The sequence below is a fragment of the Oncorhynchus kisutch genome, linkage group LG3 (genome assembly GCF_002021735.2).
Source record: "Oncorhynchus kisutch isolate 150728-3 linkage group LG3, Okis_V2, whole genome shotgun sequence".
In the NCBI taxonomy this organism is placed as follows: Eukaryota; Metazoa; Chordata; class Actinopteri; order Salmoniformes; family Salmonidae; genus Oncorhynchus; species Oncorhynchus kisutch.
Genome location: NC_034176.2, coordinates 29,900,033 through 29,925,155, shown reverse-complemented (window position 1 = coordinate 29,925,155; position 25,123 = coordinate 29,900,033). Strand labels below are relative to the sequence as shown.

Below are 25,123 nucleotides of genomic sequence, written 5' to 3'. Positions count from 1 at the left end.
GCCTGGGAGGTTAGACCGCCTTCTCTCAATGCCCCCTGCAGTTCTTCAGCACAAATCTCATACCCTAGAACATCTCTGCTGCTGTTGCTACTACCAATTCAATCTTCTGAGATTACCTTCCCCTCATTGTGGTAGAATTAATGACCATAACAGCAACAAGCTAACTACTACCCACAGGGCTCCAATCAACAAGGCCTACTACTCACAGGGCTCAAATCTCTCACTAGCACAATACATTTCTGATCCCCAGCAACATGGTCACCCCCACAATTGAAACACACACTTTTTCCCTTTAAACTACACTTGTCCCATGCCCTCCTGCACACTTATCACACTTTAATCTCCCTTCTGCATACTGCTGTAACATGACCATAAATTTGGCACCTGAAACACCTTAGTGGGTTCGGAACAAAAACTCTCACAGGATAATTTATACCCTAGCATGACTTTATCCGGCAACACAAAAAATATTTTGCTGTGCACAGGCTCATTCTCTGTGGGAGAGGGCGCAAAGATGAGAAGGAGAACTGGAGGTAAACTTTGTTTGCTATTACTATAGCACTTTTTTTTTTGCCCATAATGATGTTATTCAGAGTTATTGACTTCACAGTAATCCCGATTCGAGTAATTTACATTCAACATGTTGACTCAAAAGCTGCACTGACAGGTAACGTTAAGCTAACGAACTAACATGAGGGACTACCCAGTCGAGTTAACACTGAGACGGTTGTTGTATTTGCAGAAGGAAGTGAATAGATTGTGTGTACAATACAATTATTTAGCATCTAGCTACATAGATGGGTTGGCTGACAGCGTCACAAAAATTATGTGCAATCTTCCATGGGGCTTAAATCAGCCTGTTGTGATTCTGGATGGCCAGATTGCTAGCAAGAATGACACTGCCATGTGTGGAAATAATAAGTGTCTTATTTCAGCATATTTCATCCAAGTTATTGACACCATGTCTTGTTTTGACTGATTTCATGTCAATGCAAATATGGCTCAAATTCACTAGCTAGCTAACCAACAACTGTAACGATTTATTTGAAACAACAAGTGGTCATTGTGCAAATGTATTTGTTTTCAATAAAAAATAGGAAACTAAATATAGCTTACATGTTAACAATCTAAGCCAACCTAATTTGTTTTGCCACATGGTTGCACGCATTTAGATTTAGTTGCTAAAGCGACAGAGAGAACACAGGTATTGTGGTTAGTGAAGGGTAAAACAGTTGAATGTTAATCAGGTTTAAGATTGAGTGAAAAAAAATGTATGTAAACATTATTTGCCTGTTCATGTTGCGTGCATATTGCTTGTGTGTTTGTCTGTTCAGGATAGTCCATATTGCTACGGCACTGATACTATGCCTTCTCTGTAATAATATAGGAAATCCAAGACGGCAGAACGTCAGACAGCAAGGAAGAGAGGGGAGAAGACAGGAGAACATCTCGAGAGGGCAGGCCCACACAAGACAAACATGGCATATTAATCTCAAGGCAGAGGAACTAGTCCTTGCTAAACATAAATATGCCACTTCTGACATGTCCTGTGTGTATAAATTGTTAAGACACTGATATTTTCCCATCACTGAAGGCAATCATACAGACTGTGCTGACCATCCGTTAGCAGCTGTGAGAGATCTTTCAGTGCATTAAGACATCTACATACCTGGCTTAGGAGACCAAGATAGAATGCCCCATGACAATTGACAAGGATATTCATACTGTAATACTAACACACCCGGGAAAGAGTGAAGTCATAGTCCGGTTTGCACCTACAGTTTAATTTCTCATTTTTATGGATGGACTAATCCTAGTACTGGGTAATATAACTAGCAACCATTGTGAATATTTAGTTGGATAATGGATTGTATGCTGGTACATGTGTAAAATTGTGAAGTGTTGTTACTACAGCGTTGTTGGAGGGGGTGTATTTGTTTTTGTGTAATTACTTGGGTAGAAATATTGTCAAGTAGTTAATTGACCTTGGACCTTTCAACATCCACGCGATTAGGAATATACCATCTTCATAGTCATGTTATGCTTGGTTCAATAGCTATTGATGAGGAAACAGAATACCCAATATAAAACAAATTTTACCTCTGTAAGCAGGACACCACTTTCAGCCCCAGAGACTCAAAACCACAAGCAGATCAACCAAAGTTATGGATCCACTTTCTCCAAGAATCATACTCCCATTGGGCCAGAGTCTTCCTGATCATTGGAGTGAGGCCCAGAAGCCGTCACACCACCTGACGACCCAGGTTTTTTTCTCACTTTAGTCAGGATCAATTTCAAGTTCACTGTCCGTAGACAGCTCAGGGTCTTCAGGCACGTAACATGCATTTTGTCTCTCCCGATTCCTACCCCATTGAAGTTGAAAATTTAAATGGGTTAGGTAAGGGTTAATGGCAGGGGACTTGCCTGTTTTGCATGTTATTTTGGCATTAATACATGTCACATCAGTTTGCAAACAATGTAAAAAATATATACATTGAGTTAATAAAACTGCATACAAACATGGTGTCTTTTTAGTTTTTTTGAGCAAGGCAGCTCCAAAATGCAGGTATTTCAGCCTTGCTCAGTGCTTCTGTGGTGGTGGGACAAGCCAGCAGAAGAGTGTTGTGCTGTGATTGGCCCAGTGTTCTGTCACTCATGGGGACACTACGTCGCCACCAAGTCTAAGGGCAGAGCTCGAAAATTCAAGCCCCCTTGGGTGCTGCCATAGAGTTATTAGAAGTGCCCATCCAAGAATGCTCAAGGTCCTTGGCCACAGAATTACATAAAATCATGTTATATCTACAGTAGCTTTGATTGGACTTTCAAAATCTTAGCTAGCAGTCATCACCATGAATCAAGTCGACAATCTACTGGCAAATCCTTTTTAATCCTTGTCATATGAAGAGAAATTATAGATAAAACGTATTGGTGCTCATCGGCCATTGGACATAAACATTACACAAGTTGGAAATCGCATTCAACAGAGTGGTTTGGAAGGAATCAGTGGCTAACAAAGCAATCATTAGCTTCCTATTCAGTGAAGTGGCTGTGTGGTCACAAGTCTAAGATTAAGGGCCTCTTTTCCTAGTTTAAAATAACATTCAACATTGGCCATGCTGTCAATGAAGCATGATTTGTGCCACGCACAAAACTTAATTTGGAACTGCAAAATCTGACTTTAGTGAGTTTAAGACAACTGAGAACTGGAAAAATTAACTAAGACTGGGAAAATACATTTTGAACCTTCATCCAACTCCGAATTGTAAATCTGGAACTCGGCCTCTTTTTAGAGATCCTGGTTTGAGTCCAGGCTCTGTCGCAGCCGTCCGCGACCCGAGACCCATGGGGCGGCGCATAATCGGCCCAGAATCGTCAGGATTAGGAAAGGGTTTGGCCTGCAGGGATGTCCTTGTCCCATTGCACTGTAGCCTTACTTGTGGCGGGCCAGGCGTATGCACGCTGACACTGTCGCCAGGTGCACAGTGTTTCCGACGACACATTGGTGCGGCTGGCTTCCGGGTTAAGTGGGCATTGTGTCAAGAAGCAGTGCAACTTGGTTGGGTCGTGTTTCGGAGGACACATGGCTCTCGACCTTGGCCTCTCCCGAGTCCGTACAGGAGTTGCAGCGATGAGACAAGACTAACTTCCAATTGGGGAGAAAAAGGGGTAAACGTTTTAAAAAAATAGTTATACTAAGTGTATGTTGTGTAGTAAGCTGTTAGTAGCCCATGTGCTTCACCCTAATCATTTGGCCTATTTCCACCTCTTAATTTCAAATACTGTTTTGACATGGTGGTGCACATGTAGCCTATAACCTGTTTTTGAGAAATGTAATTATTGAAAATTATAAGAGCTCTCATTGTCTGCTTATAAGACCCCTTTATTTATCCTATGGTTCTGACTTGGTGTACAGGGATAACACTAAGAACCGCCCATGTTCTGAATTCTGTCGCTTTACATTTGAAAAGTGCTGAACAAAGTTATATTGACTATATCTATCCTAGCTCGCTCATTAATGTCTTAATCGAAATTACAGATTGCCTCATCTGCTTTTCCTCCCAGCGTCTGAGACAACCTCAATGGTGCTGCCTATGCTGTCTCCATTTTAAAGTAGTACATTCTTCTTCATTGGCTGATTGCTCCCAACTCAGGAATTCCCACCCAGTTGACTACTTAAATCAAAATGCATTTGTCACATGCTTCACAAACAGGGTAGACAAACAGTGAACTGCTTACTTAAGGGCCCTTCACAACAATTCAAAAATAAAGATAACACAAGGAATAAATACACAATGAATAACGAAAACTTGGCTATATACACAGGGTACCAGTACCGAGTCGATGTGCAGGTGTAAAGGGTAATTGAGATAGATACAAAATGCCCTCAATGGTGCAGCTGTAGAACTTTGAGGATCTGAGGGCCCATGATAAATATTTTCAGCCTCCTGAAGGGGAAGAAGCATCATCATGCCTTCTTCGCGACTGTGTTGGTGTGTGTGGACCATGTTGAATTCCTTAGTGATGTGGACACAGAGGAACTTGATCTCAACCCGCTCCACTATTGCCTCATCGATGTGAATGGGGTCGTGCGTTGCCCTCCATTTCCTGTAGTCAACGATAAGCACCTTTGTCTTGCGGACGTTGAGGGAAAGGTTGTTGTCCTGGCACCACACTGGCAGGTCACGGACCTCGTCCTTATAGGCTGTCTCACAGTCGTCGGCGATCAGGCTTACCACCGTCTTGTCGTCAGCAAACTAAATGATGGTGTTGAAGATAGGTGCGGCTACGCAATCATGGGTGAACAGGGAGCACAGGAGGGGCCTAAGCACGCACCCCTGAGGGGCCCCCGTGTTGAGGGCCATTGTGGTTGATGTGTTGTTGCCTACCCTCACCACCTGGGGGCGGCCCATCAGGAGGTCCAGGATCCAGTTGCAAAGGGAGGTGTTCAGTCTCAGGGTCGAGCTTTGTGATGAGCTTGGAGGGCAGTATGGTGTTATATACACGTCCTGATAATCCATCTGGCCTTGTTAATGTTAACCTGTTTGAAGGTCTTACATCGGCTAAAGAGAGCGAGATCACATAGTCACCCGGAACAGAGTCACTGGTCACATACACATATTTAACAGATGTTATTGCCGGTGTAGCAAAATGCTTGTAAAAAAAAAAATACTGCAAAGTTGCTTAGGAGCTCGAAGCAGAGCTGCCATATCTGTTGGCGCCATCATGCATGGTTCAGTGTTGCTTTCCTCGAAGCAAGCATAGAAGGCATTTAGCTCATCTGGTAGGCTCACGTTGCTGAGCAGCCCAAGGCTGGGTTTCCCTTTGTAATCTGTGACAGTTTGCAAGCCCTCAATGGCAATGTCCTCCATCTCTATGACAGGCACAACTCCCTTAAAGTCTTTTTTTCCTAAAGTTTCCAAAATGCCATGTGCATCTACTTATCAGTGCATTCATAACCTAACCATTACAAAACTTATTTTATCAAATAAGCCTTACGTAAGCAAATTCCAGAGTAAAACCTTGCTTCGCCTCTTCCTCTCCGACTCAATTCTGGAAGATATCCATATTACAGGTTTCTAAACTAGAGCAATCTGCATTGTTATGCAGCTGCCACCGATATAAAGCTACAAGTTTTTTTTTTGTAGAATTGTTTTATTTTAAAACCTTTTACATGACGAAATCAATTAATATTTGTGGAATAAATTATGCTAGTTAAACCCCACTCAAATGTATTCCAACACTAATAAAATAATAATACAAATAAGGGTCCCAAAAGAAGACATTCAACATTTGACTTTCTGTAGGACTAATTGAATAAGGCATTTTTAGTTGGGCAAAGGCTGACGAGGAAACAACTATTTAGGCCACTTACACTTCGCAAGTAGAGGTTATACTTATTGTTTAATCTATACATAGTGTTGCCAGCACTGCTGGACTTCAGTGAGGTATTCAAAGAGCTATAACCAAGCAGCCTACATTTGCACTGAAAAATGCTTTGAAAAGGTTAACAAAAACTGGGCAATGGGCACTTGATATACCAGAGTGAAGTATACACACACTATAGAAACAAATCTACACACATTATTCTGGCAATTCAAGGCACACAAACCTGGAAGTAGGCCTATGCTACAAGCTACAGCTTTCACACAAGGAGAAAGGGAAACCAATATGCAACCAAGTGCCACTAATTAATAAAAAATGTAGGTGTTGTCTTATAGTTAAATTAACTAATGTCTAACTGTCAAAGTAATAAAAAGGTTCCAACAGCAGCAGAACCAACAGATCATAAAAGGATTCAAACAGTGTGTTGACCCTCCTGAGCAAAACAACAAAAGTGACTAAATCAAAATACTGTATGTACATACACTTTGGCGAAGAACCAAAACAATAGCAGGTGTTAGTGGCAAAATGAGAGGGGGGTGGGGGTGCTGGATTCCTCTGGGACCATTGCAGAAGAAGAAAGAGATGAAGACACGGGAGAGGTTAGGACACCTGAAGTGATTAGGAAATAGCGACAGGTTGAGGAATTGCTGATGGGAGAAGATAAGTTAGATTTCCTCAAAATCAGCTGAGGGAGTTTCCAACTTGCCCTTCTTATTGGGAGGAGTGCCATCTTCAGATTCCTGCAAAAATAAAACAAATCATTTCAGAAAAAGTCAGCTTTTCATATTAAAATACTTTCTGTCAAACAAGTTTCATTATACTGCATCAATAAAATGTATAATTGACAAGCATACAGTACCAGTCAAAAGTTTTTATTTGTACTATTTTCTACATTGTAGGATAGTGAAGACATTAAAACTATGAAATAACACACATGGAATTATTTAGTCCACAAAAAAAATGTGCTAAACAAATCAAAATATATTTCAATTAATAGGTGCCTTTGTGGAATTTCTTTCCTTAATGCGTTTGAGCCAATCAGTTGTGTTGTGACAAGGTAGAGGTGGTACACAGAAGATAGCCTTATTTGGCAAAAGACCAAGTCCAAATTGTGGCAACAGCTCAAATAAGCAAAGAGAAATAACAGTCTATCATTACTTTAAGACATGAAGGTCAGTCAATCTGGAAAATGTAAAGAACTTTGAAAGTTTGTTCAAGTTCAGTCGCAAAAACCATCAAGCGCAATGATGAAACTGGCTCTCATGAGGACGGCCACAGGAAAGGAAGACAGAGTTACCGCTGCTGCAGAGGAGAACTTCATTAGTTACCAGCCTCTGAAATTGCAGCCCAAATAAATTCTTCAGAGTTCAAGTAAGTAACAGACATCTCAACATCAACTGTTCAGAGGTGACTGCGTGAATCAAGCCTTCATGGTCAAAATGCTGCAAAGAGACCACTACCAAAGGTCACCAATAAGAAGAAGAGACCTTGGGCCAAGAAACACGAGCAATGGGCACTAGACCGGTGGAAATCTGTCCTTTGGTCTGATGAGTCCAAATTTTAGATTTTTGGTTCCAACTGCCGTGTCTTTGTGAGACGCAGAGTAGGTGAACTGATGATCTCTGCATGTATAGTTCCCACCATGAAGCATGGAGGTGGTGGTATAATGGTGCTTTGCTGGTGACTGTCTGTGATTTATTTAGAATTCAAGGCACACTTCATTTACAAAATAGCTTCCTATACTCTACTCAGCAAACTGGATGCAGTCTATCACAGTGCCATCTGTTTTGTCACCAAAGCCCCTTATACCACCCACCACTGCGACCTGTATGCTCTAGTCGGCTGGCCCTCGCTACATATTCGTCGCCAGACCCACTGGCTCCAGGTAATCTATAAGTCTATGCTAGGTAAAGCTACGCCTTATCTCAGCTCACTGGTCATGATAACGACACCCACCCGTAGCACGCACTCCAGCAGATACATCTCACTGGTCATCCCGAAAGCCAAGACCTCCTTTGGCCGCCTTTCCTTCCAGTTCTATGAATGAATTGAATGAATTGCAAAAATCGCTGAAGCTGAAGATTTATATTTCCCTCACTAACTTCAAACATCAGCTATCTGAACAACTAACCGATCGCTGCAGCTGTACATAGCTCATCTGTAAATAGCCCACCCAATCTACCTACCTCATCCCCATATTGTTTTTATTTACTTTCCTGCTCTTTTGCATACCAGTTATTCTACTTGCACATCATCATCTGCTATGTATCACTCCAGTGTTAATTTGCTAAACTGAAATTACTTCTCTACTATGGCCTATTTATTGCCTTACCCCCTCATGCCATTTTCACACACTGTATATAGACTTTCCCCCCCTATTGTGTTATTGACTGTATGCTTGTTTATTCCATGTGTAACTGTTGTTGTGTTGCACTGCTTTGCTTTATCTTGGTCAGGTTGCAGTTGTAAATGAGAGCGTGTTCTCATTAGCTTACCTGGTTAAATAAAGGTGAAATAAAAAATAATCTTTTTTTTAAAGGCACACTTAACAAGCATGGATACCACAGCATTCTGCGGCGATACGCCATCCCATCTGGTTTGCCTGTAGTGGGACTATTTGTTTTTCAACAGGACAATGACCCAACAACTCCAGGCTGTGTAATTTGACCAAGAAGGAGAATGATGAAGTGCTGCATCAGATGACCTGGCCTCCACAATCACCCGACCTCAACCCAATTGAGATGGTTTGGGATGAGTTGGACCGCAGAGTGAAGGAAAAGCAGCCAACAAGTGCTCAGCATATGTGGGAACTCCTTCAAGACTGAAAAGCAGTCCTCATTAAGCTGGTTGAGGGAATGCCAAGAGTGTGCAAAGCTGTCATCAAGGCAAAGGGTGGCTATTTTGAAGAATCTCAAATATAAAATATATTTTGATTTGTTTAACACTTTTATAGTTACTACATTATTCCATGTGTGTTATTTCATGGGTTTGATGTCTTTAGCCAGCAGCATACCACTGCTGGCTTGCTTCTGAAGCTAAGCAGGGTTGGTCCAGGTCAGTCCCTGGATGGGAGACCAGATGCTGCTGGAAGTGGTGTTGGTGTTGGAGGGCCAGTAGTAGGCACTACTTCCTCTGGTCTAAAAAAAATATCCCAATACCCCAGGGCAGTGACTGGTGACACTGCCCTGTGTAGGGTGCAGTCTTTCGGATGGGACTTTAAACGGGTATCCTGACTCTCCGAGGTCATTCAAGATCCCATGGCACTTATAGTATGAGTAGGGGTGTTAAACCCGGTGTCCTGGCCCTCAAACCATCATGGTCACCTAATAATCCCTAGTTTACAATTGGCTCATCCCTCTCCTCTGTTACCATTCCCCAGGTCGTTGCTGTAAATGAGAATGTGTTCTCATTCAACTTACCTGGTAAAATAACATAAATGTACTATTATTTTACAATGTAGAAAAACCCTTGAATGAGTAGGTGTATCCAAACTTTTTACTGGTACTGTATACAAAGACATTCTAGTCTTGGATGGTTGTGGAAGAGAGGACCTGAGAATCTTGAGGAGTGTCTGAAGATGGTTCATTCCCTCCTGTGGACCTTCCGTCCCTCTTGGGTGTGCTTGTGTTGGAATACTCTGAGGAGTGAACATTTCCTGCAATAACAGAAAGTCTGTTTCAGGCATAACCATGGTAGACAAGATGATTTAAGGAAATTGAATAAGAAGGACAAGGCACTACTTCTGTAACAGTTCTGATTAAAAGTGAATTATTAAAATAGGCAAGTACATTTTCTGTTACATGCCGACTACACGCGTGCATCCGTCATTGCTGTTTTGTCCATCCACACCAGACGCAATCATGACACGGAGGTTAAAATATCAAAACCAACTGTGAACCAACGACAGTGCCTTTGGAAAGTATTCAGACCCCTTGACTTTTTCCTACGTTACAGCCTATTCTAAAATTGATTAAATCGTTTTCCCCCCCCTCAATCTACACACAATACTCCATAATGACAAAGAAAAAATTGTGTTTTAGACATTTTTGCAAATGACAAATTATTTTAAAAAGTATCACATTTATATAAGTATTCAGACCATTTACTCAGTACATTGTTGAAGCACCTTTGGCAGCGATTACAGCATTGAGACGCTATAAGCGTGACACATTTGGGGAGTTTCTCCCATTCTTCTCTGCAGATCCTCTCAATCTCTGTCAGGTTAGAAGGGGAGCGTTGCTACACAGCAGGTCTCTCCAGAGATGTTTGATCGGGTTCAAATCCAGGCTCTGGCTGGGCCACTCAAGGACATTCATTCAAAGACTTGTCCCAAAGCCAGTCCTGCATTGTCTTGGCTGTGTGCTTAGGGTTGTTGTCCTGTTGGAAGGTGAACCTTCGCCCCAATCTGAGGTCCTAGGCAGGTTTTCATCAAGGATCGCTCTGCTCCATTCATCTTTTCCTCGATCCTGACTAGTCTCCCAGTCCCGGCCTCTGAAAAACATCCCCACAGCATGATGCTGCCACCACCATTCTTCACTGTAGGGATGGTGCCAGGTTTCCTCCAGATGTGATGCTTGGCATTCAGGCCAAAGAGTTCAATCTTGGTTTCATCAGACCAGAGAGACTTTCTCATGGTCAGAGTCCTTTAGGTGCCTTTTGGCAAACTCCAAACGGGCTGTCATGTGACTTATGAGGAGTAGCTTCCGTCTGGCCACACTACCATAAAGACCTGATTGGTGGAGTGCTGCAGAGATGGTTGTCCTTCTGGAAGTTTCTCCCATCTCCACAGAGACACTCTGGAGCTCTGTCAGAGTGACCATTGGGTTCTTGGTCACCTCCCTGACCAAGGCTGTTCTCCCCCGATTGCTCAGTTTGGCCAGGCAGACAGTTCTAGGAAGAGCTTGGGTGGTTCCAAACTTATCCATTTAAGAATGATTAAGGCCACTGTGTTCTTGGAGACCTTCAATGCTGCATACATTTTTTGGTAACCTTCCCCAGATCTGTGCCTTGACACAATCCTGTCTCTGAGCTCTGCGGACAATTCCTTCGAACCGCATGGCCTGATTTTTTTTATCTTACATGCACTGTCAACTGTGGTACCTCATATAGACAGGTGTGTGCCTTTCCAAATCATGTCTAATCAATTGAATTTACCAAAGGTGGACTCATCTCAAGGATGACCAATGGAAACAGGATGCACCTAAGCTCAATTTCGAGTCTCATAGCAAAGGGTCTGAATACTTATGTATATAAGGTGTTTCTGTTTAAGTTAATATATTTGCAAAAGTTGTATATTTTTTCTCTCTCGCTTTGTCATTATGGGGTATTGTGTGTAAATGGCTGAGGATTTGTTTTTATTCAATCGATTTTAGAATAAGGCTGTAACATAAAACGTAGAAAAGGTCAAGGCATCTGAATACTTTCTGAAAGCACTATATTCATTTTGGGGTAGGTCGAACACACAAAACAATCATGAACATTTAGCTAGATAGATGTTGCGAGCCAGTTTGTCCTGGGAGATAAACATTGGGTTGTTATTTTACCTGACATAATTATGGTTCTCTTTTCAGCTGACTCTTTGTAGAATTTCTACCCATAGTCATGTTTCTCTACTCTGACTATTAATCCACAGAAAAAGTGAAACCTAGTTTGTTTTCTTTAATGAATCTCTCCTCTTGTCTTTCAAGCATCCACGTGGGTTTGAATCTTCCTGATATCCAATGAGGGGACATGCACTGTGTGGAATGTCTCAAATAGAACTAAATTATATTTTAGCGTTTGGCTTCGCAGACACGTTCACACGAGCGGTGTGGGTTAAATTATTGAATAACATGTGTAAATGTATAAATCCTCTGTTCAACCCCACAAGAGGAAACAATCTGTTTGCCTGTCTAGTACATAACAGCTAAACTTTTATCAAAATATATGAGAAACTCTTGTTGCTCAGACTTGTGAATAAATCTCTCTCGGTAGATGCCCATTTTTACAATACTGTTATGAGGCATGTTTAGCATTTCATGATATCTTCCATACCCCCATCGTTGATTATGGTTTGTCAATATGTATCGCTAGCCTGAAAATCTTTAACAAAAACTTGCTAAATTGTTTCAAGCCATTCTCTGTATGCTGATGGGTTAATTCATAGAATTGTTCCCAATGCTGCCATTGACATTGGTGAAGATGAAATAACATTTGTTTTCACGCATGACTAAGTCACTTTGGGGGGGGGGGGGGGGGGGGAAGAGTGCTAAATGGCATATTATTTTGTTCACCAAATGTTCCTTATGAATGCCATCTCTACAAGCCATAATATGTACACCTTTGACCTTGACAGCTGTGCAACTGCCATTTTTTTTACTATTCCGGGATTATGTGGGCTGTATAAAAGCATTCTGCATTAAGTCTTATTGTTTGACAAGTTGATACTACTCTTAGAAAATACCTCAAGGTAAGACAAGAGCACAGCTTTAATGAGGACAATATGCTGTATGCATGGTATAGTTTCATATAGTTTAGTTGAAACTAAGGCAATGCTCTCCCTTTCTGTGCTAGGTAGCATATTGACTGACCACTCTTGCCGTCTGTGCTCTTCAGCTGCTCTTTGCCAGGGGACTGGCTCTGGTCGCTCTTAGCCTCGTTGCTGTCACTCTGGGAAGTTGCCGTGGCCTCTGGGGCAGGGCTGGCACTGTTGCTGTTCTCCTGCTTCATCGGGGAGCAGTCAGCAATGGAGCTCTGGTTACTGTTATCATCTAAGAGATACGGAAAGTGAAATTAAGATGTTTACAACTATTATTGAACATCAGTTTGAAGTATTTTGCTCTTTGTTGGCACAAGGTGTGAATTGGCTCATACCATGCATGTCCATCATTCCAGGAGAGGAGCTGTTTTCTGGTGTTGTGACCTCCGACCCATACTTGTCATCCTTGCCTTTCTTCTTATTTTTGCTCTTCTGCAAGATTGCACATAAAATGCTGTAGTTGTTCTATTTATTATGTGTAACATATTACATTATGTATTTTATCTCAATATAATCACTTTGTATAGGTCATATCAGAAGGAATTTGAAAGGAGATGAAAAAAGGAAGCATAATGGTGATCAACCACCTTACTTCTGCAATTTAACTGTTTCCAGTTTCATTCTACACTCACCATTAAAAAAAATAGATATATATCTATATATCTATATATATATTTTTTTTTTTAAATTGGTGCCCCCAAACACCCTGCGGACTTACATCATTTGACTTGGGTTCGGTTACTGGCACCCACTTGTAGATTCGCAAGGATGTGTCACCGACTGTTACCCATTTCTTCTCCCTGCATTAGATACACAAATAATGAGGAACACTTGTTTGCATTTGTGTATTAATTTCAAAATGTCAACAAAACACCACAATAATATTTTTGTTTGCTATCACTTTAAATGTCAATTCCCCGTAGAAAATGTCCTTCAATATTTCTGTGGAAAGTTCATTTGAAAGTTAGGAATGTACGTACTTGTAGCCATTTGAGATATATACCAATGAGTGAGCCTACAGGCGAATAGCCTAAACTAAATTATTTAAATTAAATGTAGTGGTGATTACATTTAGGCTACGAACACATCCAAATTAGTGCAAATCTATAAATTGCAATTTTATTAAACTATAGGACCATCCAAAATAAAATTGTAAAGCAATTCGGTCTTCGCACAGTTCCTCTTCCCACCAGCACCCCACGCGCTCCCTATATTTGTAGGACACAAAAACCTCTCCAAGCGCTAAATTTAAAACCCCGCGAACATAGAAACTATTCTAACTATTGACCGCTGTCGTCGAACGGCGGCTGTGATGTTATTATTGATAACATTCGAGCGGTGAAAAAACAGTAGCCGACAAAGCTTCTCAAGCCGGCAGTACATGTACTATGCTAGAACGGCAAAGGCTTCATGTGACTGCAACGAAATGGCTTCTAGGTTCAACCCACAATATTTTCTGAATAGATGTAATATTCCCACATGATACGTGTTTAAGCGACCTCCTCCTCTGACCAGGGCACGGGAGCGCAGCGCACATGAGCCGAGATATCATCCGACCGAATTTCATTCAATATATCTTTCGTTTCACAAATATGTTCTTCTCCCGGTCTCTCCTCCCCCACTAGCAATGCTGCTCTCGGGTCTTAGATAACGCGTTCCCTCTTACCAATTTCGTACTTTATCAACAGCAGCCATAACCCGCTTGATGTCATCTTTCGCCCTACTCCGTGTCTCCGCGCGGACCGACCTGCCCGACATAGCTGCTATAGGTAAAATATTTTCTTAAACTCGCCGGCAGTTTAGACACAATGCAAACACACTGAAACGAGCTGTAGGAGGAAGTAATGCGCCTGCGCCAAGGACAGCGTTCAGAACAAGCAAAGCGCGTGCACGCCCAATTTTTTTTGTGTTTTGTAGACAGACAGCCTGAACAGAAGTTCCACTACTTCAGACAAAAGTTTTACAGCATTTAAGTCTCCCAGAAAACAAAAGTTAATGCATAGACTATACATTCATTTTTTAAAGTATAATTACTTGGAACAAATAAATTAAAAACATTTGCAATAAAATGTGTGATTTAATTTTTCATGTCATAACATATGCTGTATTCAATTGATCTTTATTAGCCAATCATAGCCAATAAAAGGTCACATCAGACTGCACCCATGAGGAAACCTGTATGTGTGTGCTTCATGAACTAGATATTTCCCATGAGTCTTTTACAGCACTCTTGCCACCTCTCCGTCATGATTTAGATCTCACTCTTGCCACCTCCCCGGTCAACAACAAGACCCAGGCCCTCGCACGATTCTGCCTGGGATCTTACCTCAGAACCCTGAGGCTGATCCCAGTCAACCTGCGAGCCCCAGTCTATTTTCTGCTCCCCACACACTATGTCCAGCTCCAGAAGTTAAGACATTTTAAACTGGAAAAAGAAGCAGTCACGGTTTTAACTAAACACGGCTCTCTTCTCTCTCTTGTGCAGGAGCGGGAACCAATGTGTACAGTGCGCAGGCTTGCTATAGGTGAGCCCACGACGGTTTGGCGCAACGTGGCCAATCTTACTCTGCTGAATTGGCACCAGGACCTGTCCTGGATGGTCACCCACAAGATCCTCCCAGTCAGGGCCGTTATGCACTCCCGGGGCATTGCGAGGACATCCGCATGCCCCTGAACAGGCTGCAGCCAAGGTGAGTAGGTGAGGCACTTGCTCTGGGAGTGCAGAGCCGCCATGGACCTGTGGAAGGAAAAAGGCCCCCTGATCTCCCTGTGTCTGCCAGCAGGGGAGGACCTAACGCACCAGCTCGTGCTGTATGGGGTGGGCTGAAGGCCTATTCCACAAAGGGCCTTCACCAAGCTCTGGCCCACCCTCATGTCTGAAGGAAGCACTGTGGTCCTCCCGCAAACTGCTGGTAGCGAAACGAGTAGACACCCAGGCAGTGGCCATGGTAGCCACGGAAGCCCTGTGGTGGTCCCAGCGGCCACGACCTGACAGCGCTGCGGCACCTAGAGCGATGCGCCTAGGGGAGGGATCTCCTCTGGGCCCCGACGGACAGGACGGTAATTGATTCAGAGGAGCAGGAGGTGGTGTGTTTGATAAGGACTCACCACGCTCCTATACAAAGGACAGAAGACAGCCTTTTAACAAAGTGACTTTAACATGTTTTTCATTTGTTAAATAATTTGTATACATTTTAAATGGATTTTACAGAATGAGGTTTTGACAGGAAAACACACTTTTATTCAAGGTTGTTTCTATTGTTTTTAACATGTACTTTTTTAACCAGGTAGACTAGTTGAGAACAAGTTCTTATTTGCAACTGCGACCTGACCAAGATAAAGCAAAGCAGTTTGACACATCAACACAGAGTTACACATTGTTTATTCAAACATACAGTCAATAATACAGTAGGAAAAAGTCTATACAGTATGTGCAAATGAAGTAGGATAAGGGAGGTAAGGCAATAAATAGGCCATGGTGGCAAAGTAATTACAATATAGCAATTAAACACTGGAATGGTAGATGTGCAGATTAATGTGCAAGTAGAAATACTGGGCTGCAAAGGAGCAAGATAAATACACTGCTCAAAAAAATAAAGGGAACATTAAAATAACACATCCTAGATCTGAATGAATGAAATATTCTTATTAAATACTTTTCTTTACATAGTTGAATGTGCTGACAACAAAATCACACAAAAATTATCAATGGAAATCAAATTTATCAACCCATGGAGGTCTGGATTTGGAGTCCCACTCAAAATTAAAGTGGAAAACCACACTACAGGCTGATCCAACTTTGATGTAATGTCCTTAAAACAAGTCTAAATGAGGCTCAGTAGTGTGTGTGGCCTCCACGTGCCTGTATGACCTCCCTACAACGCCTGGGCATGCTCCTGATGAGGTGGCGGATGGTCTCCTGAGGGATCTCCTCCCAGACCTGGACTAAGGCATCCGCCAACTCCTGGACAGTCTGTGGTGCAACGTGGCGTTGGTGGATGGAGCGAGACATGATGTCCCAGATGTGCTCAATTGGATTCAGGTCTGGGGAACGGGCGGGCTAGTCCATAGCATCAATGCCTTCCTCTTGCAGGAACTGCTGACACACTCCAGCCACATGAGGTCTAGCATTGTCTTGCATTAGGAGGAACCCAGGGCCAACCGCACCAGCATATGGTCTCACAAGGGGTCTGAGGATCTCATCTCGGTACCTAATGGCAGTCAGGCTACCTCTGGCGAGCACATGGAGGGCTGTGCGGCCCCCCAAAGAAATGCCACCCCACACCATGACTGACCCACCGCCAAACCGGTCATGCTGGAGGATGTTGCAGGCAGCAGAACGTTCTCCACAGCGTCTCCAGACTTTGTCACGTCTGTCACGTGCTCAGTGTGAACCTGCTTTCATCTGTGAAGAGCACAGGGCGCCAGTGGCGAATTTGCCAATCTTGGTGTTCTCTGGCAAACGCCAAACGTCCTGCACGGTGTTGGGCTGTAAGCACAACCCCCACCTGTGGACGTCGGACCCTCATACCACCCTCATGGAGTCGTTTCTGACCGTTTGAGCAGACACGTGCACATTTGTGGCCTGCTGGAGGTCATTTTGCAGGGCTCTGGCAGTGCTCCTCCTGCTCCTCATTGCACAAAGGCGGAGGTAGCGGTCCTGCTGCTGGGTTGTTGCCCTCCTACGGCCTCCTCTAGGTCTCCTGATGTACTGGCCTGTCTCCTGGTAGCGCCTCCATGCTCTGGACACTACGCTGACAGACACAGCAAACCTTCTTGCCACAGCTCGCATTGATGTGCCATCCTGGATGAGCTGCACTACCTGAGCCACTTGTGTAGGTTGTAGACTCCGTCTCATGCTACCACTAGAGTGAAAGCACCGCCAGCATTCAAAAGTGACCAAAACGTCAGCCAGGAAGCATAGGAACTGAGAAGTGGTCTGTGGTCACCACCTGCAGAACCACTCCTTTATTGGGGGTGTCTTGCTAATTGCCTATAATTTCCAACTGTTGTCTATTCCATTTTCACAACAGCATGTGAAATTTGTCAATCAGTGTTGCTTCCTAAGTGGACAGTTTGATTTCCCGGAAGTGTGATAGACTTGGAGTTACATTGTGTTGTTTAAGTGTTCCCTTTATTCTTTTGAGCAGTGTATATATATATATTTAGGTCCCCTTTTCATCTAAGCCTACACTGTACAGGACTGAACAATAAACCTCATCTTTACTCAGTTACCAACAACCATAAACATGCTATTTATATCCGTTCATATTCTCGTTGTTCTAGATGGACACTGCATGCTGAATATCATTGTAAACAGATATAGCCAATAAGGCTGGGAATTGCCAGGACCCTCACGCTATGATCACCATACTTAGATGCCGATATGATATGTATTGTGATTCTCACGATTCTTTAAGCATTGTGATTCGATACTGCAATTTTATTGCGATTCAATGATTAAACTAACAATCTGCTTTTGCTTGAAGCAGCAGATGCTCTTTCTGGGGTCCACACAAAAAACAGAACATGACAAGTAACAAAACACTGATACATTGACAGTCACACAAATTTAAAATACCACGATAAACAAACAATAAAACAACATTTTTGTGTGTGTTTGTGCTCCCTCACAGTTCCAAACATATTGCTCACCAAATGTTTATTTTTTGTAATTTTTTATTATGATTAACCCATCCATATTTGTCCCTCTTCCAAGTACACATATCTTTTACAACTTTTCTGCTACATATACAGTTTAAGTCAGAAGTTTACATACACCTTATCCAAATACATTTAAATTCAGTTAACAATTCCTGACCTTTAATCCTAGTAAAAATTCCCTGTCTTAGGTCAGTTAGGATCACCAACTTATTTTAAGAATGTGAAATGTCAGAATAATAGTAGAGCGAATTAATATTTCAGATTTTATTTCTTCCATCACATTCCCAGTGGGTCAGAAGTTTACATACACTCAATTAGTATTTGGTATAATTTACTTTAAATTGTTTAACTTGGGTCAAACGTTTCAGGTAGCTTTCCACAAGCTTCCCGCAATAAATTGGGTGAATTTTGGCCATTTCCTCCTGACAGAGCTGGTGTAACTGAGTCAGGTTGGTAGGCCTCCTTGCTCGCACACACCTTTTCAGTTCTGCCCATGATGACCACTCCAATACCTTGACTTTGTTATCCTTAAGCCATTTTGCCACAACTTTGGAAGTAAGCTTGGGGTCATTGTCCATTTGGAAGACCCATTTGCAACCAAGCTTTAACTTCCTGACTAATGTCTTGAGATGTTGCTTCAATATATCCACATCATTTTCTTTCCTCATGATGCCATCTATTTTGTGAAGTGCACCCTCCTGCAGCAAAGCACCCCCACAACATGATGCTGCCACCCCCGTGCTTCACAGTTGGGATGGTGCTTCTTCGACATGCAAGCCTCCCCCTTTGTCCTCCAAACATAACAATGGTCATTATGGCCAAACAGTTCTATTTTTGTTTCATCAGACCAGAGGACATTTCTCCAAAAAGTATGATCTTTGTCCCCATGTGCAGTTGCAAACCGTAGTGTTTTTTTTATGGCGGTTTTGGAGCAGTGGCTTCTTGCTGAGTGGCCTTTCATGTTATGTCGAGATAGGACTCGTTTTACTGTGGATAAAGATACTTTTGTACCGGTTTCCTCCAGCATCTTCACAAGGTCCTTGCTGTTGTTCTGGGATTGATTTGTACTTCTCTAGGAGACAGAACGCTTCTCCTTCCTGAGCGGTATGATGGCTGTGTGGTCCCATGGTTTTTGTACTGGCATACAATTGTTTGTACAGATTAACGTGGTACCTTCAGGCGTTTTGAAATTGCTCTCAAAGATGAACCAGACTTGTGGAGGTCTACAACTTTCTTTCTTAGGTCTTGGCTGATTTCCTTTGATTTTCCCATGATGTCATCAAGCAAATAGGCACTGAGTTTGAAGGTAGGCCTTGAAATACATCCACAGGTACACCACCAATTGACTCAAATTATGTCAATTAGCCTATCAGAAGCTTCTAAAGCCATGACATCATTTTCTGGAATGTTCCAAGCTGTTTAAAGGCACAGTCAACTTAGCGTATGTAAACTTCTGACCCACTGGAATCGTGATACAGTGAATTATAAGTGAAATAATCTGTCTGTAAACAATTGTTGGAAAAATGACTTGTGTCATGCACAAAGTATATGTCCTAACAGACTTGCCAAAACTATAGTTTATTCACAAGAAATTTGTGGAGTGGTTGAAAGGGGCAGAACGACAGATTTTTACCTTGTCAGCTTGGGGATTGTCAGCTCAGCTCAGGGATTCAATCCAGAAACTTTTCTGTTACTGGCCCAACGCTCGAACCACTAGGCTACCTGCCGCCTATTGTTGAGTAACTTTGCCTGAAACCAGAAATTACAATGGCTCCCCAAGCTAAATTGCTTAGGCTTTTTGGAAATTGTAAATGTCTCTAATATAAAAAAAATTGTCAAATGTTTTTATTTTATTTTTAGCTGATACATCAGGTGAGGAGTTGGGCAAATGGAAATGTCAGACAAATATTGAAAAAATATATATTTTCACACTGAAAGCAATATGTAAACTCAAATAAAATAATGTTAATATTTTTTTTATTAGAACATTAAATTGACATTGAATCAGTTGAAAATGTCAGTCTTCTAATTTATGGGCTCAAACAATTCCTTTACTCATAGCCATCCAGTGCATAACAGTAAGGTTGGTGTTAAAGTTGAACCCTTACGATCTTGCTGGTCATATGGTCCTTATCATCTGTGGATGGGCACAATGTTACATCTGTTGGGAAAACAATTAATAAGAAGTCAATAGTTTATCTTCTACAGTTGTCATGGTGCTGGCTAGCCAAATTAATATAGATTTAGTCTGGATAAAATAAAATCCTGTCCAAGAATTAATGGCAAACCAGCTTTTCAAGATGGCTAGCTCATTTGAGGAGTCACCTGAAGCGTGAGAGGAATTGGAGATCGAGGAATACAGCAGAGGGCTCGTAATGAGGACGACTGGCTACTGTTCTGAACTGTGTGGTGAGCTTTCTGGAAACCAGATCTGCTGGAGCATCACCCAGGTGGGTGCTACACAGAATGGAAGAGGAGAAGTCTAGTAGCTATGTCCAATGGCTATAAAAGTCAGGCTGGTTCTCAGACTTGCCCTCTACAAGATCAGCAGCAGACACAGTCACCATCATCTACCATCCTCTGACCAGCTACCGCCACTAAAGCCATAAACGGACCCTCTCCATGTCACCAGGAGGCAGCTTTTAAAGACTTGGCCTCTATTAGTTGACCAGTCATATAATATTGCTTGTTGGTTTTTTGCTCGAAGCGGTTTGAGATTCTATGAAAAGCACTATAGAAATTAAATACATGATTAATTATAATTTAGCTAACAATGCCAGCTAGCGGTTTTGATTGGTGTACATTGGCCTACATTGGGCAGTTTCTATGGACTCCTTGACTGAAGAGGGGGACTACAATTCAGTGGCAAAGTGGCAGTGAGGAATTCATTTCTCAAGAGTATTCGTCCAAAGTTATGAGTAGACTGTATCCTGAGTGAGAGCATGGTGAGATAAAATACAAGGGCCTCCCGAGTGGCGCAGTGGTCTAAGGCACTGCATCGCAGTGCTAGCTGTGCCACTAGAGATTCTGGGTTCGAGCCCAGGCTCTGTCGCAGCCGGCCGTGACCAGGAGACCCATGGAGCGGCGCACAATTGGTCATCTGGGTTAGGGGAGGGTTTGGCCGGCAGGGATATCCTTGTCTCATCACGCACTAGCGACTCCTGTGGCAGGCTGTGCACAGTGCACGCTGACATGGTCGCCAGGTGTTTCCTCCAACACATTGGTGCAGCTGGATGGGCATTGGTGGGCATTGTGTCAAGAAGTTGTGCGGCTTGGTTGGGTTTTGGAGGACGCATGGCTCTCAACCTTCGCCTCTCCCGAGTCCATACGGGAGTTGCAGAGATGAGACTAACTTCTCCCAATTGGACACCATGAAAAAGGGGGGCTGAAAAACACACAAAAAATAAAAACGACATCTCCGACAAATGACATCTCGTTCCACAGGTACGGACGTCGAGAGCTACCTGCCTACCCCCAGATGACCTGATATGGCTGCTCAGCTCCTTCTGTTGGCCACCTGCACCCCCCTCTGCCCAAGCCTTGTGCTATTGACTGTCACTCCATGTGTCGGAGGCTCAAAGTACTCAGAACTTTGTAGCCCAGACCTATACTCATGTCATTCATATTTTTATTTGATGTTTGTTTTGCTTTTCAAGCAGTCTGAGATTTGTTTACTTGTGTGTACTGCAATTCAGCTTTTAGCTGCCAAGTATGGCTTACATGTAAAATAGTTTATAAACTACCACTACTAACAAATATCTCAGGTGATGAATTAGAGTGCCTTCAGAAAGTATTCATATCCCTTGACTTAGTCCACATTTTCTTGTGTTACAGCCTGATTTCTAAATAGATTAAATATTTTCTCTCTCACCCATCTATACACAATACCCCATAATGACAAAATTTAAATATGTTTTTAGACATTTTTGCACATTCATTGAAAACGCAGTATTCACACCCCATGCCTGAAAATACAAAGAGTTGTACTAAGTGATATGTTTCGGGCAAACACGACACAACACCTTGTATTCAGGACATAAAGATAAATTCTTTGACACATTTTCGCAGTTTTATTTTAGTGCCTTATTGCAAACAGAATGAATGTTTTGTAATATTTTTTTAATTCTGTATATTCTTCCTTATTTTAACTCTTTCATTTAGGTTAGTATTGTGCAGTATTTAGGTTAGTATTGTGTATCTTTGTAGGGACTGGGTGTATTGACACATCATCCAAAGTGTAATTAATAACTTCACCATGCTCAAAGGGATTTCAATGTCTGTTTTTTTTACCCATCTACCAATAAGCAGTGGTATCTGTACTCCACTATTTATATTTTTGACTACTTTTACTTTACTACATTCCTTAAAAGAAAATATTGTACTTTTTACTCTATATATTTTCCTTGATACCCAAAAGTACTCGATACATCTTGAATGCTTAGCAGGACATGAAAATGGTCCAATTCACTCACTTATCAACCGAACATCCCTGGTCATCCCTACTGCCTCTGATCTGGCGGACTCATTAAAACACACATGCTTCATTTGTAAATTATGTCTGAATGTTGGAGTGTGCCCCTTGCTTTCTGTAAATAAAATAAAAACAAGAAAATGGTGCCATCTGGTTTGCTTAAAATAAGGAATTTTAAATAATTTATACTTTTAATACTTAAGTATATTTTAAAACAAATACTTTAACCCAAGTAGAATTTTACTGGGTGACTTTTACTTGAGTCATTTTCTATAAAAAGGTAGCATTACTTTTACTCAAGTATGACAGTTGGGTACTTTTTCCACCACTACCAATAGGTGCCTTTCTTTGCAAGGCACTGGGACATCTCCATGGTCTGTTGCTGAATCTGTGTTTGAAATTCACTGCTCGACTGAGGGACCTTGCAGATAATTGTATGTGTGGGGTACAGAGATGAGTTAGTCATTCAGAAATCATGTTAAACACGATTACTGCACACAGAGGGAGTCCATGCAACGTATTATATGTGACATGTTTAGCCAATTTTTACTCCTGAACTTATTTAGGCTTGCCTTAACAAAGGGTCTGAATACTTATTGATGCAATACATTTTTGCTTTTAATTTTATGAATTTCTTTAAAACAAATATATATAAAAACATAATTCCATTTTGACATTATGGGGTATTGTGTGTAAGCCAGTGGCACACAATCTCAATAATAAATATTTCATTCAGGGTGTAACACAGCTACATGTGGAAAAAGTCAAGTGGTGTGAATACTTTCTGAAGACACTGTACATGATGTGTATTTTGGCATGGCATGTATTTTAAATGTGAACCACAGTAAAGTTAGATCAAATAGTAATCAGTCTAATCTCTACCTCAATAGGTAGGACACTCACCCCAGTAAACCTCTGCCCGACCACCGCTGTGGGGTAAGTCCCATTTGGGTCTTCTGGCCATTTCGAATCACTGTAACGTTTAATGGTCTCTAAGGAACAGAAAAGACAACATGTCACGCATGGTAAGTTATCACTGTAGTGACTGCATTTCATATTGCTGTCATAATGGCACGTTACCCCGCCAATGATTAGGTCACTTGGCACAACAAAATACAACTGGTTATAACAAGATTATTATAGTCACAGGCGAACATACCCCTTCACTATGCTGAACCACTGAGGCAATATTCTGCAGGTTCTGGAAGTTCCCTGTGTTGATGGATCCAAATGCTATGATTTCATCACTAATTCGCAAGCCCTATGGGAAAAAACAAATGTATCACAGCTGAAAAAAATAACACTCTTAAATAACCCCAAACACACAAAGTAAATAACAATGTCTGTGTTGTAAACAAATTCTATATAGGTTTTAGGTCAATCTAGAAACTGTAAACACTCACAGCCTGACAGGCAGGGGAGCCTTGTGAGACAGCATCCACACGGGCAAAGGGAGAGGGCAGGGTGACCTCCTGCTCCATGGACTCAGTCTGGGATTCTGCCTGGTCTTGCTCGCGCTTCGCCTTCTCTAGAGCATGCAGCCTGTGCAGGGCCTCCTCGATTTCCACCATGATGGCTTTGTGATCATTCTGTAGACCTGCCTCATCCACAAGGTGGCCATAGTTAGCCGGGGGGAAAATACATTAGGCAGTAGCACACACGAACAATGGTCCCTTACATACTACACTGTAAATAGTTTGTCTGACTGTTGTCAAGTAATGTGTCAGTTAAAACATGTTATATTGAGCAGCAGTGCTACAAGCTCTCTTACAAGAAATAGTGTGCCTTGCTGTTCTGATCTGGTACACATTAACATCTGCGCGAGGGAATCCCTCTGCATCAACCAAAGGACCTTCCATTCCAACCTCTTGCTAAAAGAGAACACACAAATTATTGACGGGGAATCATATTTCTTGCGTCATATAATAGCCTCACAACACGCACAAACACGTTGTTTCTAACGTTAGATAATACAGACTGAATAAAGCTAGCATTGATTGACGTAACTTAGCTACAACATATTGGAAAAATAACCACATTTGAGCTCGCAAGCTAGCGTTAGCTCGCTAACGTCAGCTGGTCCGAAATATAAACAAACAACGTATCCATGTAACGTTACAAACGTACATCTTCTAAAACGTCGTAGTAAGCTTTAATTTGTTCTTCAATAGTGTCTTTCTTTTTTATAAGACTTTGGACATCTTCCATTGTTATTGTCGAATTTCCATCGTTGTTTTCCTCCGTCATCTTCATGATTCTCTCTCGTCCGGAAACTCAATAACGACAACTACCAAACGGTGAATAACAAAAACAGTCAGACAAGTTAAAATACTTAGGCCCGGTTGCTATTTCCGGTTTATTCTTCTTCTTCGGTGGGTTTATCGGCGGTTGGCATCCAACGTTATGGTGCATTACCGCCACCTACTGTACTGGAATGTGCGCCAGAGACAGGGAGAAACTAAATCCTACCTGCCAGCATTGCTCTAAAAAAAGATAACAAAATATTTAAGACTATATCTAATGACGTTCTACTCAACATACTCTTTAAACTAATTTCCTGTATCCCCTTCTCCCTCAAACTAGATCTC

General features: G+C 42.0%; 2 protein-coding genes across 3 annotated transcripts; both read right to left on the bottom strand.

The window, feature by feature from the left end:
- Positions 1–5,631: 5,631 nt before the first annotated feature.
- On the bottom strand, positions 5,632–14,281 carry LOC109879928 (B-cell CLL/lymphoma 7 protein family member A). Of its 2 annotated transcripts, none has more exons than XM_020472135.2 (6): positions 14,067–14,281; positions 13,119–13,200; positions 12,736–12,832; positions 12,453–12,632; positions 9,435–9,538; positions 5,632–6,623 (listed from the first exon to the last, which is right to left on the bottom strand). In XM_020472135.2, exons 1-6 carry the CDS (start codon positions 14,156–14,158, stop codon positions 6,549–6,551), a joined length of 630 nt encoding a protein of 209 aa, XP_020327724.1. In that variant the 5' UTR covers positions 14,159–14,281; the 3' UTR covers positions 5,632–6,548. The 2 variants fall into 2 exon arrangements, with proteins under 2 accessions (XP_020327724.1, XP_031676392.1); XM_031820532.1 differs by lacking the exon at positions 14,067–14,281 and adding an exon at positions 13,880–13,980.
- A 5,743-nt stretch (positions 14,282–20,024) lies between these two features.
- LOC109879921 (26S proteasome non-ATPase regulatory subunit 9) lies at positions 20,025–24,874 on the bottom strand. Its single transcript, XM_020472123.2, has 6 exons — positions 24,663–24,874; positions 24,307–24,406; positions 23,939–24,132; positions 23,695–23,796; positions 23,439–23,527; positions 20,025–20,225 (listed from the first exon to the last, which is right to left on the bottom strand). The coding sequence occupies exons 1-6, from the start codon at positions 24,786–24,788 to the stop codon at positions 20,198–20,200; spliced, it is 639 nt and encodes a 212-aa protein (XP_020327712.1). The 5' UTR covers positions 24,789–24,874; the 3' UTR covers positions 20,025–20,197.
- Positions 24,875–25,123: the final 249 nt, after the last annotated feature.

What these genes read in the sequence shown, in the direction of transcription:
- LOC109879928 (XM_020472135.2), bottom strand. Translation starts at nt 14,158, where the DNA reads ATGTCGGGCAGGTCGGTCCGCGCGGAGACACGGAGTAGGGCGAAAGAT. An exon ending in GTTGATAAAGTACGAAATTG is followed by an intron (nt 13,201 to 14,066) that starts GTAAGAGGGAAC and finishes TATCTAATGCAG; the next exon opens with GGAGAAGAAATGGGTAACAG. An exon ending in GAGCACAGACGGCAAGAGTG is followed by an intron (nt 9,539 to 12,452) that starts GTCAGTCAATAT and finishes CTGTTATTGCAG; the next exon opens with GAAATGTTCACTCCTCAGAG.
- LOC109879921 (XM_020472123.2), bottom strand. Translation starts at nt 24,788, where the DNA reads ATGAAGATGACGGAGGAAAACAACGATGGAAATTCGACAATAACAATG. An exon ending in ACTACGACGTTTTAGAAGAT is followed by an intron (nt 24,407 to 24,662) that starts GTACGTTTGTAA and finishes GTTCTCTTTTAG; the next exon opens with CAAGAGGTTGGAATGGAAGG. An exon ending in AGCAAGGCACACTATTTCTT is followed by an intron (nt 24,133 to 24,306) that starts GTAAGAGAGCTT and finishes TGGATGAGGCAG; the next exon opens with GTCTACAGAATGATCACAAA.